The following is a 26,093-nucleotide window of genomic DNA, read 5'->3' on the forward strand; positions in this document are numbered from 1 at the left end:
ATGTTGAGCTCCTTGCTTTCCATATTGCCATAAATGTTTTGGAAGAAATACCCGAGGGTCAGGTAATTAATCCATTTCTCTATACACTCTATATGATGCATTTGAATCAAGCCAGACCACAAGGTTGCTAGATCCTTCAGCAACATCATTTTGGATCTAATATGATTGCTCTACTGAATTGTACTTTGGTGTTATGCCAAGGGACCACACTGATGGATTATGTTAAGAACTGGATGAAACTCAGGGCCCTCTTTCTGAATACCTACTGAAGAATGCTACTGAACAGTAAATTAGGTTTTGTTTTATGGTCAATATGAATCTTTTAAATTGATTGTGTTTACTTTGCCTTGGCCTTGTGATAAATCTGGGGACCATTTATTTCAACCATATGGTTCACCCCAATAGCAGATCTGCCTTTATAATTTTTCAGCCTATAATTTCCCTTTGCCATGGTCACCACAAATGCTTACTTTAATTCTTTTGCATTGAAAGTATTTTTATGAGGTGCCTCACATCTTTTGTAGAATGAGGCGGAAATTAAAAATAAATTCTTGATCTATTTTTTTCAGTGAATTACAGCAATTATAGCTTGTGGACCATTATTTAGGAATTATTTCTTGGCTTGTGTGCTTCTTTCATTGTTTTATGTCTCCACAACTTGATTTTAAGCCAGAGAATATTCTTTAAATTTTCTGATATCCCCCACATACTGGCAGCTCACAGAATCTTTTAAACCAGACTGCGATACACAGGTCTGCTTCTAAGTAACTAGTCATGTGATTTTTTTAACTTCAATGTCAGTGAGCTTCACAGGATTTCACTCTTCTCATTTCTATATGAGAGAATTGGCCTAAGTAATCTTCAGTGTCCTCTCTGGTTTTAAGATTCTGTCGTAAGTGCTTATATTCTCTAAAAATATTTTTGCCAGATACAGATACTGTAGGACAGATCTCAGTTAATAAACTCCTCAAAGACATGAATGTGACCAGGTGATTTATTTATTGCAGAGAATGTTCATGAAAGGACAGGCTCTGTCCAAGAGAGATTTGCTTATTTATCCATTAAACAAAGAAGAGGACACTTCTAGACATTTCCAGACACTTCAGTTATAATTTAAGCTGGAAGAACAATTACAAGTGGGCAATAAAAACGATTTAGAAGGCCAAGGCCTTCTTAATTCTATAATTTCACATATAATAAGCGCTGATTTCAATTCTTTTAGTACAAAAGAGACAGTGGGATACCATTGAAGGACCCTAAGATGACATTTATGACCTAGTTTCAAGTCTCACACTGATCATTAATTAAATAAACAATATATTGCCCTTATCTATGTCCTTGATTTATCATTAATTAAAAATAAAATTATCTGCCCGTATCTGTTCTGTGAGGGTCAAACAAGACAACGCTAGAGGATACCTTTCAATAGTACAAAGTGCTATACAAATATTGTGGATTATTGTGATCATTCCCTGAGAGCACAGTTATGAATCAAGAAATGGCATCTGATGACTCAGGGGGTATTCTGGGTTGCTTCTATGACTGAACTGTATGATTTTGCAAAGTTGGTCATGAAGATGGCTGAAGCAATCTTAGACTCTTGATGCTCTTCAAGTTTGTGAATGACCCAACAACACATCAATTCTCCCCAAAATACAAATTCAGTAGGTTTGAGGACAAAGCCCTATCAAAAGGTAGGCACCAACAGGGATGGAACCATGTCTGTTTTTTTCACTGCACATAAAAAATTGTATCAGAAATTTGTTGAATATACAGAAGGAATTGAATGATGAGGTATTCTCCCTGGCTGTGTGGCTTGCTCCTTTACTATACCAGTTAGGATATAGGATTCCACGGTGTGGTTCAGAAAACTTAAAAATAATGACACAGAATTCTGAGATCACTTTGTCATGCCTATGTTTGATTGCTTATTGTCAACTTGCCATCACTACCCCAGATATCATTGAAAGGAAGGTAGATATAGTTTTGCCAGAATCTCCTACCCCAGGTTAGGGGCTTTGTTTTGTGTAGAACAGTTCTTGATACCTGATAAGGACTATAGACAGTCTGTGGGTGAATGAATAAAGTTATAAGTGTCTGAAATACTAATCAAGGTGTTTTGTTTTGTTTTGTTTTTGGATATTCTGCTTGATTCTCCAAACTCTTAGGTAGGGACTAAACTCTTAAATCCACAAAATGATACTTTTTGAAAATGTATCACTGGATGGGCCCCCTATTTTCCTTCCTTAAGGAAATGGAGGCTTTATCTATAATTGTGTAGGGGCCACAGTTGTTCAAATGCAATAAATGAAGATTTCCTTCCTGAGAATTAGGGAGGGAAACTGTGGGACAAATTCTATGGCACATCACTTTCTTGTCTACAAAGCAGGCTGAGCAATCATTTGCGTGGTGCTTCATAGAACACACAAAAGAATGCTGAAAAGTAGTCTGCTTGGCAGTGAGATGCACAGGAATGGGCTGCAACCAAGTAGCTGTATTTAAGCTGCCAAAGATAGGGAGAGAGATGTTCCCTCAGAGTCTTTTCAAGTGATCCCAAGTTAATCTAAAAGGAATGGAGTCACTGGTCTGTGATCCTGACCAAATAAAAAATGCGTTGGACTTTAGCACTATGTTAAAGTATCAACAGAATGTTTCTCTACTTGTTGGTCAGTGATCTAGGTTTTGAATATCTAAAATTCTTTTTTTTTAAAAGATTTATTTACTTGACAGAGACAGAGACAGCCAGCGAGAGAGGGAACACAAGCAGGGGGAGTGGGAAAGGAAGAAGCAGGCTCCCAGCGGAGGAGCCTGATGTGGGGCTCGATCCCAGACCGCTGGGATCACGCCCTGAGCCAAAGGCCGACGCTTAACCGCTGTGCCATCCAGGCGCCCCTTGATAATCTAAAATTCTTGAGAATGCCGTTTTGCATCTGTACAAATGCTACCTTAGGAATGTAGCCTTTGGGGGACTATGATATAGTCATCTTGTCATCCTAGAAGTACCGACAGTGTTGGGAATGAGATGTGCACAATAATCACTTGTATATTATAAAAGAATCTGAAACCTCTGGGAACTCAGAAATAGACAGATAGAACCAAGAAGAGTGAGACAAGTAGTTGCTCCTGGCACTTTGTTATCAGTCACCTCAAGAGCAGAGGAGTAGAGAGGTTGGATTGGTTGGTGATGTACAGAAAGATCAGCTTTCTAGGTAAAAGCCAAGAGAGATGGGAGAAAATGGTTAGAAATGAAGAGGGGAGAGTGATGATGACATTCCAGCAACAGTAGCAACAATCAGAGTGATGACAGGTATGACAAAACTGAGGGAAAGAAGCACTCACAATGGATATGAAAGTTGGGAGTGTTCAGGATTCTGAAGGAGCAAACATCTGATTGCCCTGTACGTCGGTGATAGTTGTGAGCACCACATACTGAGTAACGGATGTCAAGCACTGTACCAGGCACTTTAGCTTTGTCTTGATGAGCTCCCATAACGATTTATACCCTCTCTATTCTGTTTCTATCTTCTAGCCCTCCATGATTCCCCAAACCCTCCTCCAGTGCACAGTAGAACATAGTCTAGCATAAGCAAAATCTCCTCCATCCTCAATGTCCTGGTCCTCACCACTTGCTCCCACCAAAACCTTGCTTTCCCTTGTATCTGCAAGGGAAATAGCCCTCTCAAAGTACTGGCTATTTTTTTCTTTTACACCTCTGGTGTTTGGCCTGGGAGTTGGATTAAGTGACTTTTGTTCCTCCTTTCTAAACACTTCTAACTTTGAATTTCAAGTCATCTTATTGTTGTCTGCCAATCCAAGGCTAATTCTTCCCCTTTCTCTGTATGTTTAGCTTTTTTTCACCTACATGCTCCTGGTTTAATTCTTTGTGAATCCAATATAGACATAGATTATTTCTCTATACACCAGACTTTAAATTTTTTTATTTCTTTGTAATGATAGTTTCCTCCATTTTACCTTACTGGTAAGGGTAGACCTTGACTGTCTAAGAAAGAACCTACCACAAAAAAGAGGCCTCCCCTGTGAATTGTGTGGGAATGATGTACAAGACTCAGAGCTGGTGTCCTCTGTCATCTTTGTCATGTTTAAACCCTCTGCATGCATTCATACCTCCATATAAATTCCACATACAGCTCACCTGGACTCAGGGAAGCTTGCCTTGACCCAGGTGGATTGCTTTTTTAATGATCTACATTTTGGCAAGTAAACAGTATCTGAGACATCCTCTCTCAGCATGCTTTGGTTTTAGCTTTTGGTACTTATATTGTAGCACTTAAAATACAGTCACATTATTATTATCATCATCATTCAATTATTATTGTTATTATCATTCAGTCCTAAATGGAAAAAACCCAGAAATTTTCAATATTGATTATGCATGAAATTCTCTTCAAAGTGAAACTTTATGAAAAGTAACTATGACCTGGTATCACAGTAGCAGAAGGATATTTCTCCTTTTTAAACTTCATGCAACCCAGGAAGTAAATTTAGTTTTATTATAACTGTACATACTGGTTAGGAAACTGAAAATTTGGCAAAGTCAGGCTTGACCCTTTGATTATTTACTAGCTTAAAGTCTTGATGTAACGAATCTAAAGGATAACAGGGAGAGTGCTACTTCTTATTTCAGGGAGGAGACATTTCCAAAAAGATCAGTTGACATGTAAAATATCTTTTCTCAAAAATAACAAGGTAGAGTTTTGGCATACGTGGCCTGTTTAAATTCAAAGAGGAAGAGATAAAATAATGATAGCAACAGTGGGAAATTACAGGTAGAAAACACTTACAACTCAGTAGCTGGATACTGAGTGAATGCAGGTAACTTGAGAGTCAGGAGGGAGGAAGGTGATGAGGAAGTAGACACTGAGGATCTGGACAATGGCTGAGACCTTGAAACTAATGACTTGATAGAATTATTACTGATCCCTAATGAAGAGACTAGGTTATATTAAATGAGAACTCTGCAGGAAAACACCTTTGTCTTGAGTTGTAAAAATATGCTTACTTGACTAGAGTACACATCTTTTAAAAAATTGACACATGAATTATGTAGAAAGGGGCTTTCCTCACTCCACCCAGAAAGTCACTCACAAAAAAGTAGTGCTTGCGGTCACCGTGAGGATCAGAGTGCAAGCCCCTTACGCCTGCCCCCGCTTCCAGGAAAGCTAGAGCTTCAGCACCTCATGAGAAATACAGCTCTGACTGTATTTCTGAATCATGAAAAACGAATAAATAATTTTTAGAATTCTCTGTTGAGAAAGATTCACATCAAAATATTAAAATAAATTCTGGCGGGACTCGGACTCTTCAGAATGACTCATTAAGTCCCAGGTCTCTAGACAGCTGAGGAGTAACCTGCTGCTCCTGCCGCTAAAATCCTCTAGTTAGTGGACACGGAGTCAAGTAAAATCATTAGAATATTTTTCATTATTTTTTCCGTCATTGAGATTAAATCTTTTCTGCATACAAAATCTTTGCCCATGTATTATTTTTAAGGTGGGTTTAAGAGTACTAATGACATACGCTATCTGGGAATCTTCCGCATATAAAAAGGTAGGCCACAAATGTTACAGACCCAGGGTACTTTACAAAGTCTAAGCTGTTCGGGTTTCAGTGTTTGGAAGGTATTCAGGTCACCTGAAAATGACTCTTCTGCCTCGGTTAATTTAAAACTCAAAACTCTCTTGAGTCAAGTGCTGAGCAACCAGTGTGACAAGGGCTTTTTAGCTAATTATTTAAATCTCAGTAGGAAGCAAACAGCCTGCGAATGTAGATGGAGGAACACAGGTGAGACAGGTTTTTGTTTTTTCTTTTTTACTTAGGATTCTTACTCCTCACTGTGGTTCATGGACCAACAGCATAGGGGTAGCACGTTAGGAATGCAGACTCTCAGACCCCAGCCCAAGCCCATTAAACTAGAATCTATTTTCACAAGAACCCCATGAGCACGTGAAGGTTTGACAAGCCCAGGCAGGGAGCAGAGCAGACACGTGAAGGGTCTCCACCCTGCCAGTTTCTAAGGTAAGAGCGGAAAGAAACCCTTGGGCTCTATTCGGTGGAATTTTCTTTGCTGGAATTACATGGCTATTAATCTAAGTACTGTGAATACAATCTATTGAAATCAATGCACTCACCTAGTGCGAGCTCTGTGACAAATCTGCCTTTTTGCACAATCAGATCGGCAGTTAGTGCCGATGGGACCGGGTACAGGGAGATGAAGACAAATACAGGAATGATTATTATATTATTTTTTGTGGTTGAAATAAACTACACTCCATTTTGGTTTGATAAACTATTCCAGTGAAAGCCCTATTGCTGTGCATTCATTCAAATATAAATTTTAACTAGCTTTTTTCTTTTTTTAACATGAAAGCAAATGTTACTAAAGCAGCCGATGTGCATACCACTCTCTCCCAAGTAGATAACTCCATTCACCACAGCATCATTATACAAATTAATGTGTCATTGACTGCATTCATATTAATACATGGTATATGTATTGGGGCTTTTAAAATAGAGTGGCGTCTTGTAACAACTTGACTTATTATTACATGGCTTTGAATGTCTGGTTGAAGCACTTAATTCCAGTGAAAGGCAGGGTCCATTGGTCTACCTATTTATTTCAAGGCATGCACTTTTAAAGAAAAAAAAAAAAGAAGCCTTCTGCCAGAGGGGATAAAGAAAAGAATAGCTTAAATTTTCCCCTTTGATCATTTGAATGATTTCTTTCTTTGAAAATCATGCTATTTTCTGTTCTTTGCTGTACTTTCTTCTCTCAGTTCTGTTTCCATTTGGCTTCCCATTTAGAGAACTGGGTCTATTAGAAAGAGAGGAGCAAAAATTCAAAGCATTATAGCCTTAATGCAGTGCCTGTCAAACTTGGCTGCATACTGAAATCACTGGGGCGCTAAAAAATGGTTGTGCAAGGGCCCACCTTCCACAAATTCTGATGTTATTGTTCAGGGAGGGGTCATGGTATCAATATTTTACAATTTTCTTTTAACTAGGTTCCATGCTGAGTGTGGAGCACAATGTGGGGCCTGAACTCACAACCGTAAGATCAAGACCTGACCCAAGATCAAGAGTCAGACATTTAACCGACTGAGCCACCCACATGCCCCATGGTATCAATATTTTAAAAGCTCCCTTTTAAAATCTTTGATCTTAAAGATAAGATTAAAGCAATTTAAATGAAAACTAAATTATACATATTGTCACATAGTTCCTATATGGATGTGGTTCAGAGAACAATACAAGTCAAGACCTCCTGAGAATACGTCCATTTCCAAGATTACAGATGTTCATGCATCTGTATCATGAGTACTGAATAGACTTTGAAACTACAGCACCACTACAGGCAGTCAGGCTTAACACTATATGAAAAGGACTTGGGAACTAGTGTCTATAGCCATTTAGAAGAGATTTCTGACCATTTTGTGATCTGCAGCAATTATGGAAAGTGACCTGGAAAATAATAGTTGTTCTTTAAATTATATCAATATTTAGTTGGCAAGAATGTCAGCAAATAAATGCCCATGTAGAAAATGAATCGAGACAGATTCAGTACAGAGGAGAAGGACCAGTTAAAACCTGCTTTATTCTCAGGTGTCTACTTTGTGTTCAGATACAGCATACCTAAAAACTACCCAACTTACACACAGTGGGGAAGCTAGAGAGAAGAGTTTTCTTAAGAGGCTGCAATATAAGGGCTAAATAGTAGACTTCCAAGTCAGATTGCTTGAGTTCAAATCCCATCTGGACCACTATCGTTTTGTGACTTGAGGCAAGTTACTACTGCGTTGCTTTAATTTTCTCCTCTATAAAATGGGATAGAACAATAGAGTTTCGGTGAAAATTCAATGGGAAATCTTTGTTAAGTGCATGGCCCATAATGTATAATCAATAAATATTAGCTATCTTTATTATTAAGTTTGGATCTAAAGTGAACCAAAGCTCTCAGTTTAGCAAGGATGTCTAGTTCTAGAAGATTGAAGTTCCATTATAAATTGTGTCTTTAAGTAAAAGACACAATTTGGTTAATACCTAAACCATTTAGGCAAAACAATAAGCTTTATTTTGACTTCCCCTTAGGAAGCTACTAGTAAAATTGTCATGCATCAGAGTACCAACAAAAGAAGAAATTTCTAGAAATCTACATCTGCAAATCAGAGATCTCGTCATCAATCTACAGAGCCACCTGAAAATAAACCGCCTATAGGATTGAAGTGAACAGCTATAAGCTAACTTTATAGTCAAGTTGATTGCAAAACTAATTTTCATAAAAAGAACTCCATTCCTCCACTGGCTTTTATTTTATAACTTTAAAGGATCAGAGACTTTTCACAAAGAGTGCTTTTTCATAGTTTCAAAGAAGCAGCCTGGAAAAAGGAATAAATTAATTCAGAAAGTATTCCCTTCTTCCCTACACCCACCCCTCTGCTCATCAAAAAAGCTACAGGCACTAAAATTCATTAACATTTCTATGAACATAAATGTGAAATATTCATTTTCATTAAGTAGTCTACTGAATATGGCAAAATCAAATTTATCTAAGGAGATATCCAATGCTGCTAATTTCCTTGACAATGGGGACATAAAGCAAGGGAAGCCATGAATCATTCATGAAGTTCAATTTACTTCTGTTATTTTTGGTGTTTAGCATTCGTGAATAGAAAGTGTGCAGCATGTTGTAGATGCTATTTTTAAATTATTTCAGATCAGAATTAATGATTTGGCAGGCAGCAATAAAGTAAGAATGATTCAAAGGCTTTGCTTGTAATTATCCTATATTTCATATTTTTCTTGTGAGTATATGTTCATGTATTCATAACATTTTTCCTATATCCTAATATCCTTTATAAATCACAATCACTTTAGAACCAATATTCTAGGCAAGCACAGAAATAATTTATTGGTGATGTAACTAAAATAAACTCTCAGTCCTAGATTTTAGGGCTTAAGACATCTTGAAGGTTGTATAATTAACTGGCCTCTCAAAAAGGAATGTCTTTTACATTATTACTGGTAGGTGGTCATTCCAATTAATTGAAAAATCTCTGTGGGATGGGAAGTCTTTCTTTAGCAAGCACTTATTTCATGAATGTCACCTTTGCTCATTGCAAATATTTCTCTTAAATTCTACATCCGCCTTCCTATAACTTCTGCCCACCTGTGTGCTTGGTTGCTGCTGTATCATCAGGATTTACTTTGGACACAGAGCCACATATGGTCACCACTTAACAAATGCTAGCTGACTTGAATTAAATGGGTTCAAATCTAGCACTCTGGTTGTGATAGTTCTGTGTCAACTTGACTGCGGTGCCCAGATGGTTGGTCAAACATTATTCTGCAAGTTCCTGTGAGGGTGTTTTTGGATGAGAATAGCATCTTAATTGGCAGACTGAGTACGTAGACTGTACTCCCTAATATGGGTGGGCCTCACCCAATCAGTTGAAGGCTCCCCCAAAACAAAAAGACTTACCCTCCCCAGAGTAGGAAAGAGTTCCCACTGCCTAACTAGTTTTGAATGGGGACAATCAATTCTTTCTTGTTTTCAGACTCAAACTGAAACTCTGGCTCTTCCTGGGTCTCAAGCCTGCTGGCCTTCAGACTAGAACCACACCATTAAGCTCTTCAGTTTGCTGACTAATGCTACAGATCTTGGACTTATCAGCTTTCATAATTGCATAAGCCAACTTCTTATAATAAATCTCTCTCTCTCTCTCTCTCCCTCTCCCTCTCTCTCTCTCTCTCTCTCTATATATATATAGGTTATGTTTCTCTAGAGAATCCTGACTAATACACTAGGCAACACCAAACATAAAGTTTCTATAGATAGCATTTAAAATATTGGAAATGGCTGTTATGCCTCCCTAAAATTTTCTTTCCAGATATCTTGGTCTTCCCCTCTGAAAGAAATTATCTTAATACGGTATTAAGAACTGGACACATTTCTGCACACGTGGCTTTACCAGCACAGACTTTTGTAGAACTTCTCCTGTCTCATGTCTGGATACTACACTTATTTTGATTTTTATTTCGAGGTCTTAAATAAAGCTTAGCATTTCACTTCTGCAAATATCACATTTTCTCAGGGAATTTTCCATAGCTAAGTTGGGCTGCTTTATTAGGTAGACACATTTTTCTTATCACTTGCTATTTTTTGTACAAGGAAACAATTTTATTTTGGAATTAATCCAACACGACTATGGCTTGACATTCTGTGTACATGGTGTTACTACCAAGACATTTTAAATCAACACAATGACAATATTCTGAAACTAAGAGATAGATAGTTCACAAAATTGAATTTATATAAGACAATGCTTAAGTTCAAAGTTTCCCAACCATGTTTTAAAAAGAAACAAGTATACTTGTTTGAGAAATTGATTGTGGTTTAGGTAGGAGGGTTTGGATAGTTAATGACTCAAGTGGAGCCCCTTCCCCCTGTCCCACCATTGATAGTAATTCATCATATTTACCAGCCTATCAAAATTTCTCAAGTAATTAAAATGTTGTTTTTCCCTAACTGGCTCTTGGTTGACACATTTACAATCCTAAATTTTTGAGTTAGTCTTAAGGCATGAGCATAAAACTGTACAAATGAAAGAGTATTTCATTGCACATTAAAAAATTCCTGCCTTAAATTTTATCTGAAGAAATTAGAGCTAGACTTATCTTCTAAAATGCAAAAGACTTGAAAAGTTTGGAGCCAAAAAATTTAGCATACATACACCCCACAGGTACTTATTGTCAGGTATGAGCCTAGGTTTTAATTATTGTGTGGTGAACAAAACAATGATCCTTCCCTTCATGGAGTTTATAATCCACAGAATGGAAAAAAACAATAAACGTGGAAACAAATACTACTAATTGCTACTTGGGAAACTAACAGAATTTTGAAAGAGAATAAGTAGGGGTTCCTAATTTACATCGGATTCTCAAGAAAGCCTCTTATAGGAGGTGGCATTGTAGGTGGGAACTATAGGTTAAGAGGAAATCGCCATGATGGGAAAAGCATTTCAGCCAGAAGGAACGAGATGGTGAAGATGAGACGGAAGAAAGCTGAGTCTGCAAGAAACAAAGAATCTGTGGTGTTGGAGTTTAGTGTAGTAAATAAGGGAAAGATGGCTATATATGAGAGTGGAGATACCAAGGGAGGGCAGGTCACACAGAAGCTTGAAGGTTATATTAAGAAGTATGGAGAGTTTTCTTGGTGCAATGGGAAATCTTTGAAGATTTTTAAAGCATAGAAGTAATATGATTCAATTTACATCTTGCAAAGATCACTCTGGCTGCTGGGTATAGAATGTGTTGGAGAGAGTCAGGACTGAAAGCAAGAAGACCAATAAAAAGATGGCTACAATGATTCAGGTAAGAAGTAATGGTGGTTTGGTGGCAGTAAGGCTGGAAGAGTGGTGGAAGGGTTTGATAAATATCTTGCAAGTAGAATGGATGGTACTTGACAATAGATTGGGAGGAGTGTGAGGGAAATGTTAACCACTAATCTTAGGATGTTGGTTGGATAGTGGGATTAAGAGACTAGAAAGGAAACTCATTTGGGAGAGAAAAATTGATAGTTAAGTTTTGAGCAAATTAAATTTAAGATGTCTTTGAAACATTAAGATAGATACGTCAAGAAGAGTGCTATGTATCAATCTGGGGCTTGGAAGAGATCTGAGCTGGAGTTATAGGTTTGGGGGTTATTAGGATAAATATGGTACATAAAGAGAGGCCCTCTGTAATCTTTCTGAGAACATTGTCGATGGAGGTGGGAGACGTGTAGGCAGGTTCCAGTAGATTAAGAAGAAGTTGAGACAACAGACAAGATATTGACCAATCTTTCAAGCAGTTTGGAGAAAAAATAAGCAGAGAGATTAGGAAAAGCTTAAGGAGAGATGTGGGCATAAGGTAGAGGTGTTTATGATGAGAAGAGTTTTTGGCTAGTTTTCAGGCTGTGAAGAGAGTTGGCAGACTGGGTGAGGCTGAGGCTCTAGGACAGCAGGGACAGAGGTGTTTGTGAACTTGAGAAAATCAGTTCCCAGAGGAGGAAGAGATGGCATTCTGAACAGAGGGTCAGGTCAGTCTATAAAGGGAATAGAAGTACCTCTTCCTTTGAAATACAGGGGATAACTCAGCATGGTGAAGATACAAAGACGTCTAGAAGAAGACACATGAGACTACTAGGAGATTTCAGGCCTGAAATGGCTTCTACCTTTTTGGGGTCTAATGAGAAGTAACACTATCTGCTGAGATTTTCCTCAATTGTTGCTGCGGGGAATGAGAAAAGGCACTTGAATCCTCCACGACAATTACTGCAAGCCCTTTCTACATCTCCAGGAAGCTTGTGGCTATCCAGCCTTCACATGATAGCTTTATTGATTTCAAATTCCAAATCCTCTTAATACTAAATTCCTTGATTGCATTTTCTATGTGCCATTAACTCATTTTATAGCATCCCTGGGCCAAGAAGCTATTAATGGGCTCCAAGTTCAAGTAAATTTTCAATTTTACAAGGCTTTATGGCCTGTCCAATTTTACTTGACTAGATGACATTAAAGTAAAGCAAAACATCTTTAATTTCTCTCAAAGGACATAACCAAGAAAAACATTTCCCTATCCTTGGGATGGTGATGGAAGAGAACATAAGCCAGTAAATTCTGTAAGGCAGGTAAAGTTTCCACTCCATTGGTCACAAAAGTGTGATTGGTGCAATCTTACATTGGCAGAATGTCCTCTTTATCATCCTTATCTCCCTACTAATACTAGAGCTTCTCATTTGTAATCACTTTAAAGCTCAGTTATAGTCTTCATAAACCGTCAGTTCAGGGAGAGCTGTTTCAGCAAATAATGCAACACAGGTCTCTTCATGAAGAGTGAAAAAACAGGTGACTGACAGATTCAGTATATTTTGATACTTAGCAACATATTGATTATGTACGTAGGCAAGAACAAGCAAGCTCATTCAAACTCTGCATGATTGCCATATGTTACTTAGTTACTTGAAGTTATTGCTCTTACGATTTAAAACCTCTTTATGGTGGTTCATCAAAAAGGGATACATTTTAAGTAAAATATTAAGGTAAGCAATGTTGTCATTTGAGGCCTTTAAATTTTTTTTTAGGTTAACGTCAATGGAATTGAGGACTATTCAGTTTCATGCACCCACAGACTACCCTCTCTCTCCACAGTTGCAATCATTTGACCTTTGATCTAAAAGCAAAATTCTGCTTCAGCTTCTGAGATCTACTCTAACCTTTATCAGGGATGATTTTAGGAAATACAGACCAGCCTTTGGTTGATTCAGCATCTTCCATCTAGATGAGAGTGGTTCCAATTGGTTTTACGCTTCTAATCATTGATGTTCTGCTTCTGTGCTCACCTACTGGTTGCAGGATTCTGAGATGGAAAGTATATCATCTGAGTTTGATTCCCCACTTTACCACTATCCTTGCCCTGTGGTCCTGGGTAAGTTATTTTACTTCTCTGAGCCTCAGATACATACTCTCTCAAATGTTGTTAGAAAGACTTAAAGTTACAGAGGTGTTATATTAATGTCTAGCTTTTGTTTGGCAAGTAAAATTTCCATTCTTCCCCCTTTCTCCTAGGTTCCTGCCTTCACAGACTCTACATTGCACCAGTTCTCCAGGCCTGAATTTTTGTTTAACGTTAGGTAAATACCTTTAGGGACCAGATTTCTGTGAACTGCTATTGGATTACTTTGATGATGTCACCATCTGCCTGCATTCCTACATATTAGCTGATTTTAGGATCCTAGTTACTATGCCTTATCCATCTGTCCAGACAACTGATTCCATCTTACTGAATTGTCTCAATAATTATAATATGCTCGGGTCACCACCTATTGCCTGGCACTGTATTTTATAACTTTGGACTATCAGGTTGCTTGGGCTTCCCCCATCCCTGCCCCACAAAAGTTATGTTTAATTTCTGCCTCATTTATAGTTTTTGTTTGGGTCATTATACGATATGATAAATGGATCTAAAAGTCAACCATTTTCTAAGTCTGAAAAAAGAAAACCCCCTGCTTAAAGAAAAATATAAACCTATGATAACAGGAAAACTCGATATGCATTATAAAATAAAGTATACATTTTGTGAGAAAATGTATAATGCTAATTATAGGACTTGCAATATATAACACAGAAACAATTCAAGTCTAAATTGATTACTTCTTTAAGTGAATGGTGTAAACCAGAAAATCTTGAAATTTCAGGAGGTTGTCATATCCTAATGCTGACCAGCACAAAAGCAAAGGTAACAATCAGTAGACTCAACGGAAGAGAGGTCAAGGGTAAAAGCCAACCCGTATAAATGAGTAATTAATCCATCCTTCTCTTTCTATGTCAGTTCTAAGAACTAAAGTTAAGCCTTATTTATTAAACATCACTAGCCATTAATAAATAGTTGGGTTCATATTTCATTTCTATGGTTTGAATTTGGTTGTCACTGGCATTTAAACCAAAAGTCACCATCAATACTTTCTTATATTAGCATCTTTCAACCAACTTATTTATACGACGTACTTTAAAATTAGAGTACTGATCAAAGAATAGCTCATGAATGATCTTGTTCATTCCAGGTTCCAGTGGGAGTAGATCAATATGTATGTCTAAATATACAGCTATTTTTACATAAACATCTCTATTTCTAAGCCTATATATAGTAAAACTAGAAAATTAATATAATTGCTTAATAATCAGACACTGGTGAATACATTTATTCTTTAATAATACTATAGGGTCACCTGGAATTTTCCTTTGCCATTTTGATGTTAAGATCTAGAACTATTTTAGATTATCTAAATAAACATCTATTTCTCATATTACATTAAGCAGTGTTATAATGCTCTGAATTACCTACTGCCACCCTTCTGTGCCCCTGAAAACCAGGAAATTGTCTAGGCGTGGTATTCACATTAAACAGGCTCAACTGCCTGCGTGTTGGTGGCTGAGAAACAGTGAAACAGTCAATAAGATGAAATATTAGTGACTAAAATATTCTAATTGTTAAGAAAGCAATCAGTGAAAAACAGCCCAAGAAGACAAACAAAAATCAGTCACTAGACTCGAAAAACATCAACTCTTTCGCCCAAAGCACAAGCCTCATTAATACCATTTATCATCCTGTTCTTCCCATGAAGAAAGACAAATGTGCACAAGACTCTAACATAATGTTTTTCTAAAAGCCAACAACTTACAGTCATTCAGATGCACAGACTATAGAAACAAAAACAATCTCACAAGTCTTTTCATATTAAAATGTTTTTCCTCTCTTATTAATGCAGCTTGGGTATTAGAAGGCCTTGGGGGAAACTCCACTCTAAAGAGAAAAGCATGAGTTCATAAATTGTCCAGCTAAAGACTGGACTTTCTCTAATGGTTCAAAAATATAACCACATTGAAATTACCCTTGAGCCACCAATGTGAAAGAAGATGTCACTGGATGTGAATCTCTTGAAAAGTTGGCAGGGTAGTGTAGCGAAAAATATCCCAGTACCAATTACTCAGTGCAAGGTTGAATTTAATTGGGTCAAGCAAACATCCCTCTTTCTCATTCCCCTGTCCAAGTAACTCACAACTTTCAATCTCCAGAGTGCAATTCTGTTCATCCAGAGGATATCTTCGTAGATCCATCATACATGCAGCTGTGGTTGTGATCCTGTCCGGATGAGAGAGAGAAAAGACAGCTTCATAAGGATGATGACTTTCATTCCCAGGCTTCCCAGCCCCAAATCATGTTTACCGGCTGGCCTCAAAATTTTGTGATTAAAATTTTTGAAGGTGAGCAGATTAAGTTCAAGTTTTTCTTTTTTGCCCACTAGGTGTGTGAGCTGACTCTAGCTTATTTATCTCCATAATTCTAGGTCCCCTCATCAATCAAAACACCTACTGCAAAGGATGACTATGAGGAGTAAAAGAGATAATGTGGTCAAAGCTCCTGGCCTGGTGCCCCAAACTTAGTGCTCCACAGTGATGGTCATGTTACAGCTGTTGTAATTCCATGGTCCTTCTTATACTTACTAGCATCTAGCAATGTCTGTGACAATATCTACAGCAAGTCTGGCCTTATGAGTAGGAGGAGATCAACACTATGCATCAAAACCTATCTCCCTCTCTGGCTATAACCTAGTAATAAGACAACAACAAAAATGATGAGAACAATAAAACCCACCCCCCATGACATTTGGGGCCTCACATTCCCCACTATTAGAGAGATTTGTTGGATTCATCTCTGAGACTCTCATCTACCTATACTCAGCAGGTAACATATAACCTGTAAAGAAACACTATCCTAGGATTGGTGTTCATACCATATTTACCAGCTTCTGCTCTCCACTCAGCTTATTTGTTTATGCAAATCCCAGGACCTTGCCTCTAGATATCCTAGTGGGATTTCCATTATCCCTCCATTTTCTCTTGCCTGTACAAGTTTACTAGAATGTGGAGTCTGAGATTAACTTAAATTCCTATGGCTAGTCCATGCTTACAAACATTTGGTATCACTTTGGAATTGACAAAGTACTTTTTTTTTAAAATTATACGTTCCTTCTCCACAAAGTAATGTGTAATTATAATTTAAAGAATTCAAAAGATTCAGATTTAGTTATGTTTCCTTTCTCCCTTAATCCCCAAGAGCTACAACATTGGACTTTTTCCATAAATATTCTGTATACAAAAGAAGACAGGTATGTCTTCTTAGGGGGATACTTCTTAGATAGCAGCCTACTATGTCCCCTATTCTGAACCTTGCTTGTTTTCATTAACAATGCATCTTGGATTTGGTTCCCTGTCAGTAAATGATAAGCTGTCTTAAAAATTTTACTACAGCAGGTTCAGCTATATGGAAATATTATAATTTATTTTTCCTATCACACTTCAGTGGGCATTTACATCATTTCCTATTTTTTCTTACTTTTATAGATGAAGATGCTCTGAATATACTGATATACTCAACTATGTCTGACTATATGTGTTGGCTGTTTCTAGAAAGGGAATTAGAAAAAATGGTACGTACACTTAACACTTTGCTATATCACCCTTCATAGAGGTTGTGCCAATTTACACTCCCATCAACAGTATGTTTAAATTCAACAAAGTATTTCTCAAACCTATGATTTTTTGTGGCTGCTAAGATGAGTTATTATTTTGGTCATTTGTGTTAACCTAACAGGCACCTTCTTAAAAACATTATTAGGAAATACGCTAGCTATTTCCAATTTCTCTTTGGCTTTCCTTACAAAAAATGAAATTTTAGGGGGCCTGGGTGGCTCAGTCAGTTGAGTGGCCAAGTCTTGATTTTGGCTCAGGTCATGATCTCAGGATCCTGAGATCAAGCCCTGTGTGGGGCTCCATGTTCAGCGTGGGGGGGGGGGTCTGCTGTAGGTTCTCTCTCTCCCTCTCCTGCAGCCCTTCTCCTCACTTGTGCTCTCTCTCAAATAAATAAATAAATCTTTTTAAAAAATGGAAGTTTACCAAGGTGAACATTTGCATGTTCCCTTTGAAGCCTTTCTTAGATAGGATATGTTGGTGAATTTAATCAAATTTATTGTAGCATTATATAAGAGCAAAAGGAATTTTAAAATTCGATTAAAATTTTCTTCATTCAAAGTATTTTACAAAAAATATGAAGACCAGTTGTATCCCAGAATTTAGCACATAAAAATGTTTTACTAGATTCCTTATTGCTTCCCACTCCTGTTATCACATGAATTTTTTCACTTAATAATATATCATGAATACCTTTTGTTGTCTGAAAATACAATTGCACAACATTATTTTTATGGCCTGCATAGTATCTCAAACACCCTCAGTAAGATGACACAATGAATATTTAAAATGCTTTAAAAATCACCTATCTACTTTACTGTATTCTTTGTTTAATAGCTTCTTATGAATTAAAAATTCAGGAGGATATGAACATTCCCTAGAAATTAATAGTGGGGCCAGCCCTATGATCCTATGACTTAGCCAGTAATTCTCAACCAGGGATAATTTTTTCCCACCGGGGACATTTGGCAGTATCTGGAGACATATATTTGATCATCAGACTAGGGGTGGAGGCTTGCTTCTGGCATCCAGTGGGTAGACATCAGGGTTGATGCTAAACTTCCTATAATGCCCAGGATAGCACCCAACAATAAAGAATTATCTATTCCAAAGTGTCAGTAGTGCCAAGGTTGAGAAACCCTGCTACAATGGTGGTTTTCAAATATTTTTCCTCTGAGGATGATTTTAATAAAATGAAATCTTCTAAAGAACCTCAACATATAAAATACAAATGAAATGAAAGCCATATTTTGTTACTAGAAAACTACTTTATAAATTCAAATACTGACATCTATTTTAATGAGCACAGACATTTGAAAGCAGGTAGTACAATGAGAATTATGGTCTTAAATCTCTCTCAGCACCAATTATTTTTGTGTTGTATTTTATTTGTTTAGTATCAAAAAATCCTAATAAAGAAGGAAACACTTGCTTCTAAAATCTTACAAGACTGGTCATGGGCTTCCTTGAATTGGCAGGGGGGAATCCCCAGGTGATCAAGGAACCTCCTTGATGAGAAATCACACCTTTGCAAAGGTTCAGATACATCCCTAGATGGTTGGACTCTAGTAGGTGTTTAATTATGGATAAAAGAGAAGCTTTACCTGTTGCTTCATGCTCTGCATAAGTTAATCTGGTCGCAAAAGTTAAATACTATGAATGCATTAAAATGTGGCATAGGATGCATTACAGTGTGCATGCTTCTTACTATAGCTTAAAATAATTACAATATTTAAAAATAAATTAAAATCAAATATTTATGGAACTATGGAAGAGCTTTAGGGTTACTTGAGAGCATCATTTGAGACCTGTTGGTCAGTATATCTCACTTAATTGACCTCATTTTCAGACATGTGTCATAGGTAAGTGAACCACATCATATCAGAGTAAGGACATGCATTGAAATCTTTTGTTGAACCACTGATTCACATGTTGTGAAGCTCTGGAAATGTTTCATGGGTATGCATCCTAGAGCGGCGAGTGATTAAAAAAAAACTTTTGTAAAGCATAACTGAATTTACTGTTGCTCTTTGTTATGATCAATCCATTTACCAATCAATAGATATAATATCTAATTGATAATCACCTTGGGAAACTATACATCACACCAGAGGCTTGCCTATGATCTGAATATTTTTAACTAGTATCACTTGGACCACTTTACTTCTGCCTCAGGTTTCATTATGAAACCAAGGAAAGTTAAGTAATCACAACTCAAAAAGGGAAAGAATCAAGGCAGCCCTAGTGCCTGAATTTCTCTGAAGAACACTGACATTAGTGAATTCCAAATTTCAAATTCTTGAGAGGATTTCATTGGCTCAACTTGGATTAGGCGTCAACTCTTCCAAAATTATTTAGTAAGAGCTGGAAGGAAAATTGTACTCATACAAATGTTGTCACCAGGGACCCACAAGGGTCTCTTATCTCAAGAAAGGAAGAATCATTGAAGCTCAGACAGGGACCCCTACACACACAGGAATTCATAAATTTACATTGTGGCCTGTAGAAATGTATGCAACTGAGTATCGGTCTCTGCTAATTTAAGGGTTTGGCATTTCTAGATTTTGAAATACTTATGGCTAAGTGAGTAGAGTGTCCTGAGCTCTTTGCGAGAAAAAAATTGCTAAGCAAGAATTCCCAGGATCATCAATAAAAAGAGAGATATCCCTGGGCATCAGCTCTTCTGTCTTCTGGGTGAGAAGCAATAATGAATACCTCTAAGAATGACTGTTCCTGATGTTTCCATTTGTTCACTTTGGCAAATGTAATCGCTCAGTAGTGGTTAGTCACCTCCACAATTGATTAACACATCCATATGGAAATGTACTCACAGTGTGGCTGAAGCAGCCTGAAATTCTAAATCCTCTATGGAATCAAAGGTGCCAAAAACTGCAAAACTGAATGGGTTGAGAGCTTTAAGACTGAAGTGAGTTTTGAATTTTGTTTTTAACTTTCACACCCAAGTCATTCATTCTGAGTGTGTGAAAACATTATTGGTTGATAGCAAATGAAAGTACAATAGAGTAGAACCAGCTAAAGGTAAAAGCATTAACTGTTTTTCTGAACACAGACTTCCCAGAGGTACAGATTCATGACAACATAACATTTGTCTGTCGTCTTTCAAAGACCTTTCAAATGGCTTATATTATAATCCAATTTATTGACATTTTGAAGGTTAGGTTAGAACACTATAATAGGCCGTTAATTAGAAACTATGGTCCCATGAGACTTTGGACTGAATAGGAATCATGTTGCTGGAGTATTCATTTATTAAGGTGTATCCTGCATGGTCACTGACCTTAAGAGTCACTGTAATTGCAAATCATGTATATTTGATGTCTAAGGGTAGAATGACTCTCATTGCTGAAAAAATACAATCCAGGAAGTCCTGGCCTATAAATAGATTAAAATCCAGTCTTCCCCACACCCACAAGTACACACATTTACATATGGTGAGGGCACTTAGCAAATAACAATGTAAACTCAAATTAATGAACAAATTATGTACATATGACTGAGATTTTCCTATAATCTTCAATTCTATAGGATCAAGCTTCCTGTAGAGCAAAATTATACTATATAGTAGAATCTATATGAAAAAAATTTGAGGAAGGAGAGAGGGAAAAGAGCCTGAAAATGCTGAATTGAAATGACATCCCTAAGACTGGTGAGATTGATGGTAAGTAGCAGTTATAAGGTTGATATCAGTATCACATAGTGAATTTGGTCTGAAGAATGTTCTTTTTGGTCTCTGGGCTGCATCCTTAATCCATGTTAGGTGTATCACCCAAAGAAACTGATAGGGGAAGATGGGTGGACTAGTCTGAGTCATAACCAGGGAGTACATAGATTTTTTTCCTTAGCTAACAGTTACTGAGTGGTGAAAAGAATATGTATTATTTTTATAGTTAGCACCAAATTTTATTTTAGGTAGGCTACTATGTTTAGGAAAATGACTTGGTATTTGAAGGTGGATTCCTGAGGCTATGAGGCATGAATGATAAGAAAATGAAAGGAGATAAACTGCTATGTGAGATTAAAGAGTAATTTAAGTGTGGGGAAGGAAAATGATGAAGTAGCAAACTTTTAAAAAACAGTTGTATTTAATATTCAATTTAAAAATTTTTGTATTACTTTGATAATCAATTTTTCTCTATACCTAAATCAATACCAAGACACACACACACACACACACACACACACACACACACACAGGGTAAAGCCTTCTGTAAATGTTTTATTTTTATTCTTGGAAAGGGCTGAATTCCATATCTTGACAGCATTCATGGAAAATACTCTATAAATCAAACCAATTCAGTGAGAGCCAAGATTCTAAGCCACAGATGGTCAAATCATGTAAGCCCTTTGGCAAACCTCAGCAATCCTGGGAAGGCATTAGACCCCCACAAATAATGGATTGTGGATTTAAAGTACTCTTACCTAGATCTTGAGGGACCAGATTGATCATAGCTAATATTATGCTGGAATCTTACATGATGGACACTATGCTAAGCATCATGCATATTATATTAGTTTCCTATTGCTGTTGTAAAAAGTTACCAAAAATTTCATGGCTTAAAACAACACAGATTTATTCTCTTACATTTCTGGAGGGCAGAAGTCCTAACATCAAGGTTTTAGCAGGGCTGTGATCCTTCTAGAGGCTTTAAGGGAGAATCCATTTTCTTGCCTTTTTCAGCTTCTAGAGGCTGCTTGCATTCCTTGGCTCATGGCCCCTTCCTCCATCTTCAAGGACCATCATTCTAGTATCTGCTTCTGTCTTCACATCCCCTCACTCTCTGAGTCTCCTGCCTTCCTTTTATAAGAACCCTCGTGATTGATTACACTGTATGCATCCAGACAATCCAGGATAATCTCATCTCAAACTCTTAAATTAATTACACCTCTAAAGTCCTGTTGACTTGTAAGGGATCATATTCACAGGTCCTGAGAATTAGAACATGGACATCTTCGAAGAGCCATTATTCTGACTACCACACATGCATTATTTAATTTATTATTTACAACTGCCTTATTATGTTGATGTCATTTTTATGCTCTTTTCAAAGATAAGAAACTGTTACCTAAAGGGGTTAAGAAATCTTTCCACATTTACATAATCTGTAAATGGTAACACCAGGATTCACATTCAAGTAGGCTAGACTCAAGACCTGAGGTTTATTTTCTCTTCAGTTACTATATTAAGGGCAGATAAATCTAAGCAGAGAGCTATTGGTTCAGTGTAGGAGTTATTTCTCCTATACCCAGGAAAATAAATTTTAAAAAAAATTAAGAGTTGACCTTACCATATATATGCAGTGTTCATTATCAGTAATGATTCATCAGTAATTTAGGACATACTTTACCCAATCCATAATGAGTGTACAAATTATAGAGGATGCACCAGGAATCAGGCAGTCCTGTAAGCATCAAGGCTACAATGGCTAAAAATATCCAACTCACTTTCATGCTGTTAAATTTGGGGGGGGTTGTTTTTAGTACCGTCAGGTCTCAGAAGACAGAAGATACAACCACTGTCTATTGGTTTCACAAAATAGCCACATATGGTATGCTTACTTTTCATTTGGGTAAGCCATCCTTGCCATTTTTCTAGAGATGCAAATATCTTACATCAGAGAAATGTTTATCTTACCAAGAGAGCATGAAAATCACTCAAAAGGAATAGAATTCAATCCTACACTTGTTTCATTGGTGACAATTTGGACAAAAGATGCCTTAACCTGGGTTGGTGATGTTTCAAGAACAGAGGTGTTATGGAGGTGGATGCAGTGTGGAACAGGGAAAGAGAAGAGAGTTACTATATGCACACATAAGTTCAATGATTGGTATATCATAGTCACACAATTAACCCTAGCTATTATTATTTGTAAGTTATGTGCTTCTAAATAAAAAAACAAACAAACCAATAAATAAATACATGTAAGATTACTGGTACAAATACATTGTGAGATTAACGTATGGTCATAATAAAATATCTGGGAAATACAGAAAATTACAGATAAGAGAATACAAATGACCCATAATCTCATTACTACAATCTTATTAATTTCCTTTCTTCTAAGTGTATTGTTTAGCGAAGTGAAATTATGCTGTATGAACAATTTCATTTGCTGCTTTTTGGTTAAAGAATCTTCATAAGTTAGCGATAGTCTCTGTGAACACATTTTGAATAGATAGTCAAGATTTTGTCATATAGATATCTTGTGATACTTAACCATTCCTCTTGTATGACATCATTAGTTAACCTTCAGTTAAGCTTTAAAAAATCCACACTGAATAAATAGCATTCTTAAGGCTACTCATATTTTTACTTCTAATTTTTTGACTCCAGGTTTCTGCTTTCTTTTCTCCCTCTGTTTTGTACTCTTACTGCTGTATGTTAATGACACCCTTCTCAGCGCAATCCCAAGCAGTTGTTTTCAGGTAATTAGCTACATACCAAATGTTGTGTAAATGGACTCATTTTTATTCATTTCTGTCGGGCTAGGGTGATTCATGAACCACTTTGTGATTATGAAAAGCTGTTCATAAATCAGAGAGTCTTGGGGCAAGGGAGCAAAAAAAAAAAAAGGTAATAATAGGGCAAGACTAATTAATAAACCCTTGTTAAGCATCCTGTGCCAACTTCAGTCATCTTTTACCTTAGATGTCTGGCTCAGTTTAAGACAGACTACTTTTCCCAAATATATCACTATATTCATATAGCGGTGGAGAATAAGAGCATCCTTTAAATTTCCATTATGTGTAATATTTCCTAATAACAATTAGTTGAGATCTGTGTTAAGGAGCTGAAAAAATATGGCTACCTCCTCCAAATCAGAGCATTTTTATTCTCATTATTTTGATCATCAGGAATTTCTGTGGTGGACTGTGAAGAATTAAAATGATAACTTGCCCTTAAACAATGAGGAGGGACTTAAAAATTGAAGTCAAAGTCAAAGTCAGATGTTCACCTTGAGTGGAAGGCTATGGCTTGGTAATCAATAAGTGCAGGTTAGTTAAACAAGGAGTCAGATTGGGAAGTAAAGCAAAGTTGCAGATCTCTCACAATTATTATTTTTTTTCTTGGTATATGTTAGGTGAAAATATAGATTTTTGTTTGTCTGTTTCAAGTTTTTATTTAAATTCTAGTTAGTTAACATATAGGGTGATATTGGTTTCTGGAGTAGAATTTAGTGATTCAACACTTACATATAACATCCAGTGCTCATCATAACAAGTGCCCTCCTCTTGATACCCATCACCAATTTAGACCATTTCCCCCCACCCTCTTCCCCTTCAGCAACCCTCAGTCTGTCTCTATAGTTAAGAGTCTCTATGGTTTGCTTTCGTCTCTTTTTTTTCTCCCTTCCTCTATGTTCATCTGTTTCATTTCTTAAATTTCACATATGAGTGAAATCATATGGTATTTGTCTTTCTCTGACTGACTTAGCTCACTTAACATAACACACTCTAACTCCACTCACATTGCACATGGCAAGATTTCATTCTTTTTGATGGTTGAGTAACATTCCTTTGTATATATATATACCACCTCTTCATTATTCATTCATCAGTTGACAATTAGTGATTTTTGACTTATTTGCAAATCTGCTCTGTTGCTTTGCCACATGATGATTTCTCCCAAAGCAAAGAGCTCACACATTTACTGAAAGGTAATCAGAGTGATCTTGAAATGGTATTCCTGATGGAGTAAAATAAGGTTCAGCAGTGAAACAACATTAAAATATTACAGTGTCTTAGGACAACGGCTTTATGTTGAGAAAAATAAAAAACAAAGTAGAACCCAAAGCTAATAGGAGTAAGACAAGAATATAAATTGTGCAAAGTTTCCAGCTCTCTATCTCAGTAGAAAAGCAGGGCTTGGGGCATCATTATTTTCCTTTTTAAATACTTAATACTCTATAGCTCCATCCATGTCAAACGAACATAGGGACAAATCAAAAAATGGGCAGAAGATATGAACAGACACTTTTCCAATGAAGACATACAAATGGCTAACAGATACATGGAAAAATGTTCAAAATCATTAGCCATCAGGGAAATTCAAATCAAAACCACACTAAGATACCACCTTACGCCAGTTAGAATGGCAAAAATTGACAAGGCAAGAAACAACAATTGTTGGAGAGGATGTGGAGAAAGGGGATCCCTCCTACATTGTTGGTGGGAATGCAAGTTGGTACAGCCACTCTGGAAAACAGTGTGGAGGTCCCTTAAAAAGTTAAAAATTGAGCTACCCTATGATCCAGCCATTGCACTACTGGGTATCTACCCCAAAGATACAGACGTAGTGAAGAGAAGGGCCATATGCACCCCAATGTTCATAGCAGCATTGTCCACAATAGCTAAATTGTGGAAGGAGCCGAGATGCCCTTCAACAGATGACTGGATTAAGAAGATGTGGTCCATATATACAATGGAATATTACTCAGCTATCAGAAAGAACGAATTCTCAACATTTGCTGCAACATGGACAGCACTGGAGGAGATAATGCTAAGTGAAGTAAGTCAAGCAGAGAAAGACAATTATCATATGGTTTCTCTCATCTATGGAACATAAGAAGTAGGAAGATCGGTAGGAGAAGAAAGGGATAAAGAAAGGTGGGGTAATCAGAAGGGGGAATGAAGCATGAGAGACTATGGACTCTGAGAAACAAACTGTGGGCTACAGAGGGGAGGGGGGTGGGGGAATGGGATAGACCGGTGATGGGTAGTAAGGAGGGCACGTATTGCATGGTGCACTGGGTGTTATATGCAACTAATGAATCATCGAACTTTACATCAAAAACCAGGGATGTACTGTATGGTGACTAACATAATATAATAAAAAATATTATTATAAAAAATGTAAGTAAATTATAGTTTGCTGCATTAAAAGAGTTGTAGAATTAAAAAAAAAAACCACAGGGAGAGAGAAAAAAAGGCAGGAAAACCAAGAAACAGACTCTATAGAGACCACACTAATGGTTACCAGAGGAGAGGTGG

The 26,093-nt window shown here is 37.0% G+C and overlaps 1 protein-coding gene and 1 long non-coding RNA gene across 34 annotated transcripts in view; one reads left to right on the top strand and one right to left on the bottom strand.

Moving 5' to 3' along the window:
* The window catches only part of LOC123804026 (gamma-aminobutyric acid receptor subunit beta-1), a 103,057-nt gene extending 87,368 nt beyond the window's left edge, over positions 1 to 15,689 (bottom strand). Inside the window, exon 1 of the mRNA XM_045815921.2 lies at positions 15,614 to 15,689. Within this exon, the coding sequence (XP_045671877.2) occupies positions 15,614 to 15,674 (61 nt within the window). The 5' untranslated portion in view covers positions 15,675 to 15,689. The remainder of the gene's footprint in view (positions 1 to 15,613) is intronic.
* LOC123804027 (uncharacterized) overlaps positions 5,740 to 26,093 on the top strand; it is a 146,427-nt gene continuing 126,073 nt past the window's right edge. For 23 of the 33 annotated variants that reach the window (XR_015725489.1, XR_015725490.1, XR_015725492.1 and 20 more), the window contains exons 1-6: positions 5,740 to 6,036; positions 7,023 to 7,139; positions 11,300 to 13,687; positions 15,630 to 15,818; positions 16,959 to 17,044; positions 20,631 to 20,763. This is a non-coding gene — a long non-coding RNA (uncharacterized LOC123804027). Of the gene's footprint in view, positions 6,037 to 7,022; positions 7,140 to 11,299; positions 13,688 to 15,629; positions 15,819 to 15,901; positions 16,300 to 16,958; positions 17,045 to 19,645; positions 19,779 to 20,630; positions 20,764 to 26,093 lie in introns of all 33 variants that reach the window. The other 10 variants (XR_015725477.1, XR_015725497.1, XR_015725480.1 and 7 more) reach the window with 10 other exon arrangements.

The sequence above is a fragment of the Ursus americanus genome, chromosome 8 (genome assembly GCF_024610735.1).
Source record: "Ursus americanus isolate L20-20 chromosome 8, mUrsAme1.1.p, whole genome shotgun sequence".
In the NCBI taxonomy this organism is placed as follows: Eukaryota; Metazoa; Chordata; class Mammalia; order Carnivora; family Ursidae; genus Ursus; species Ursus americanus.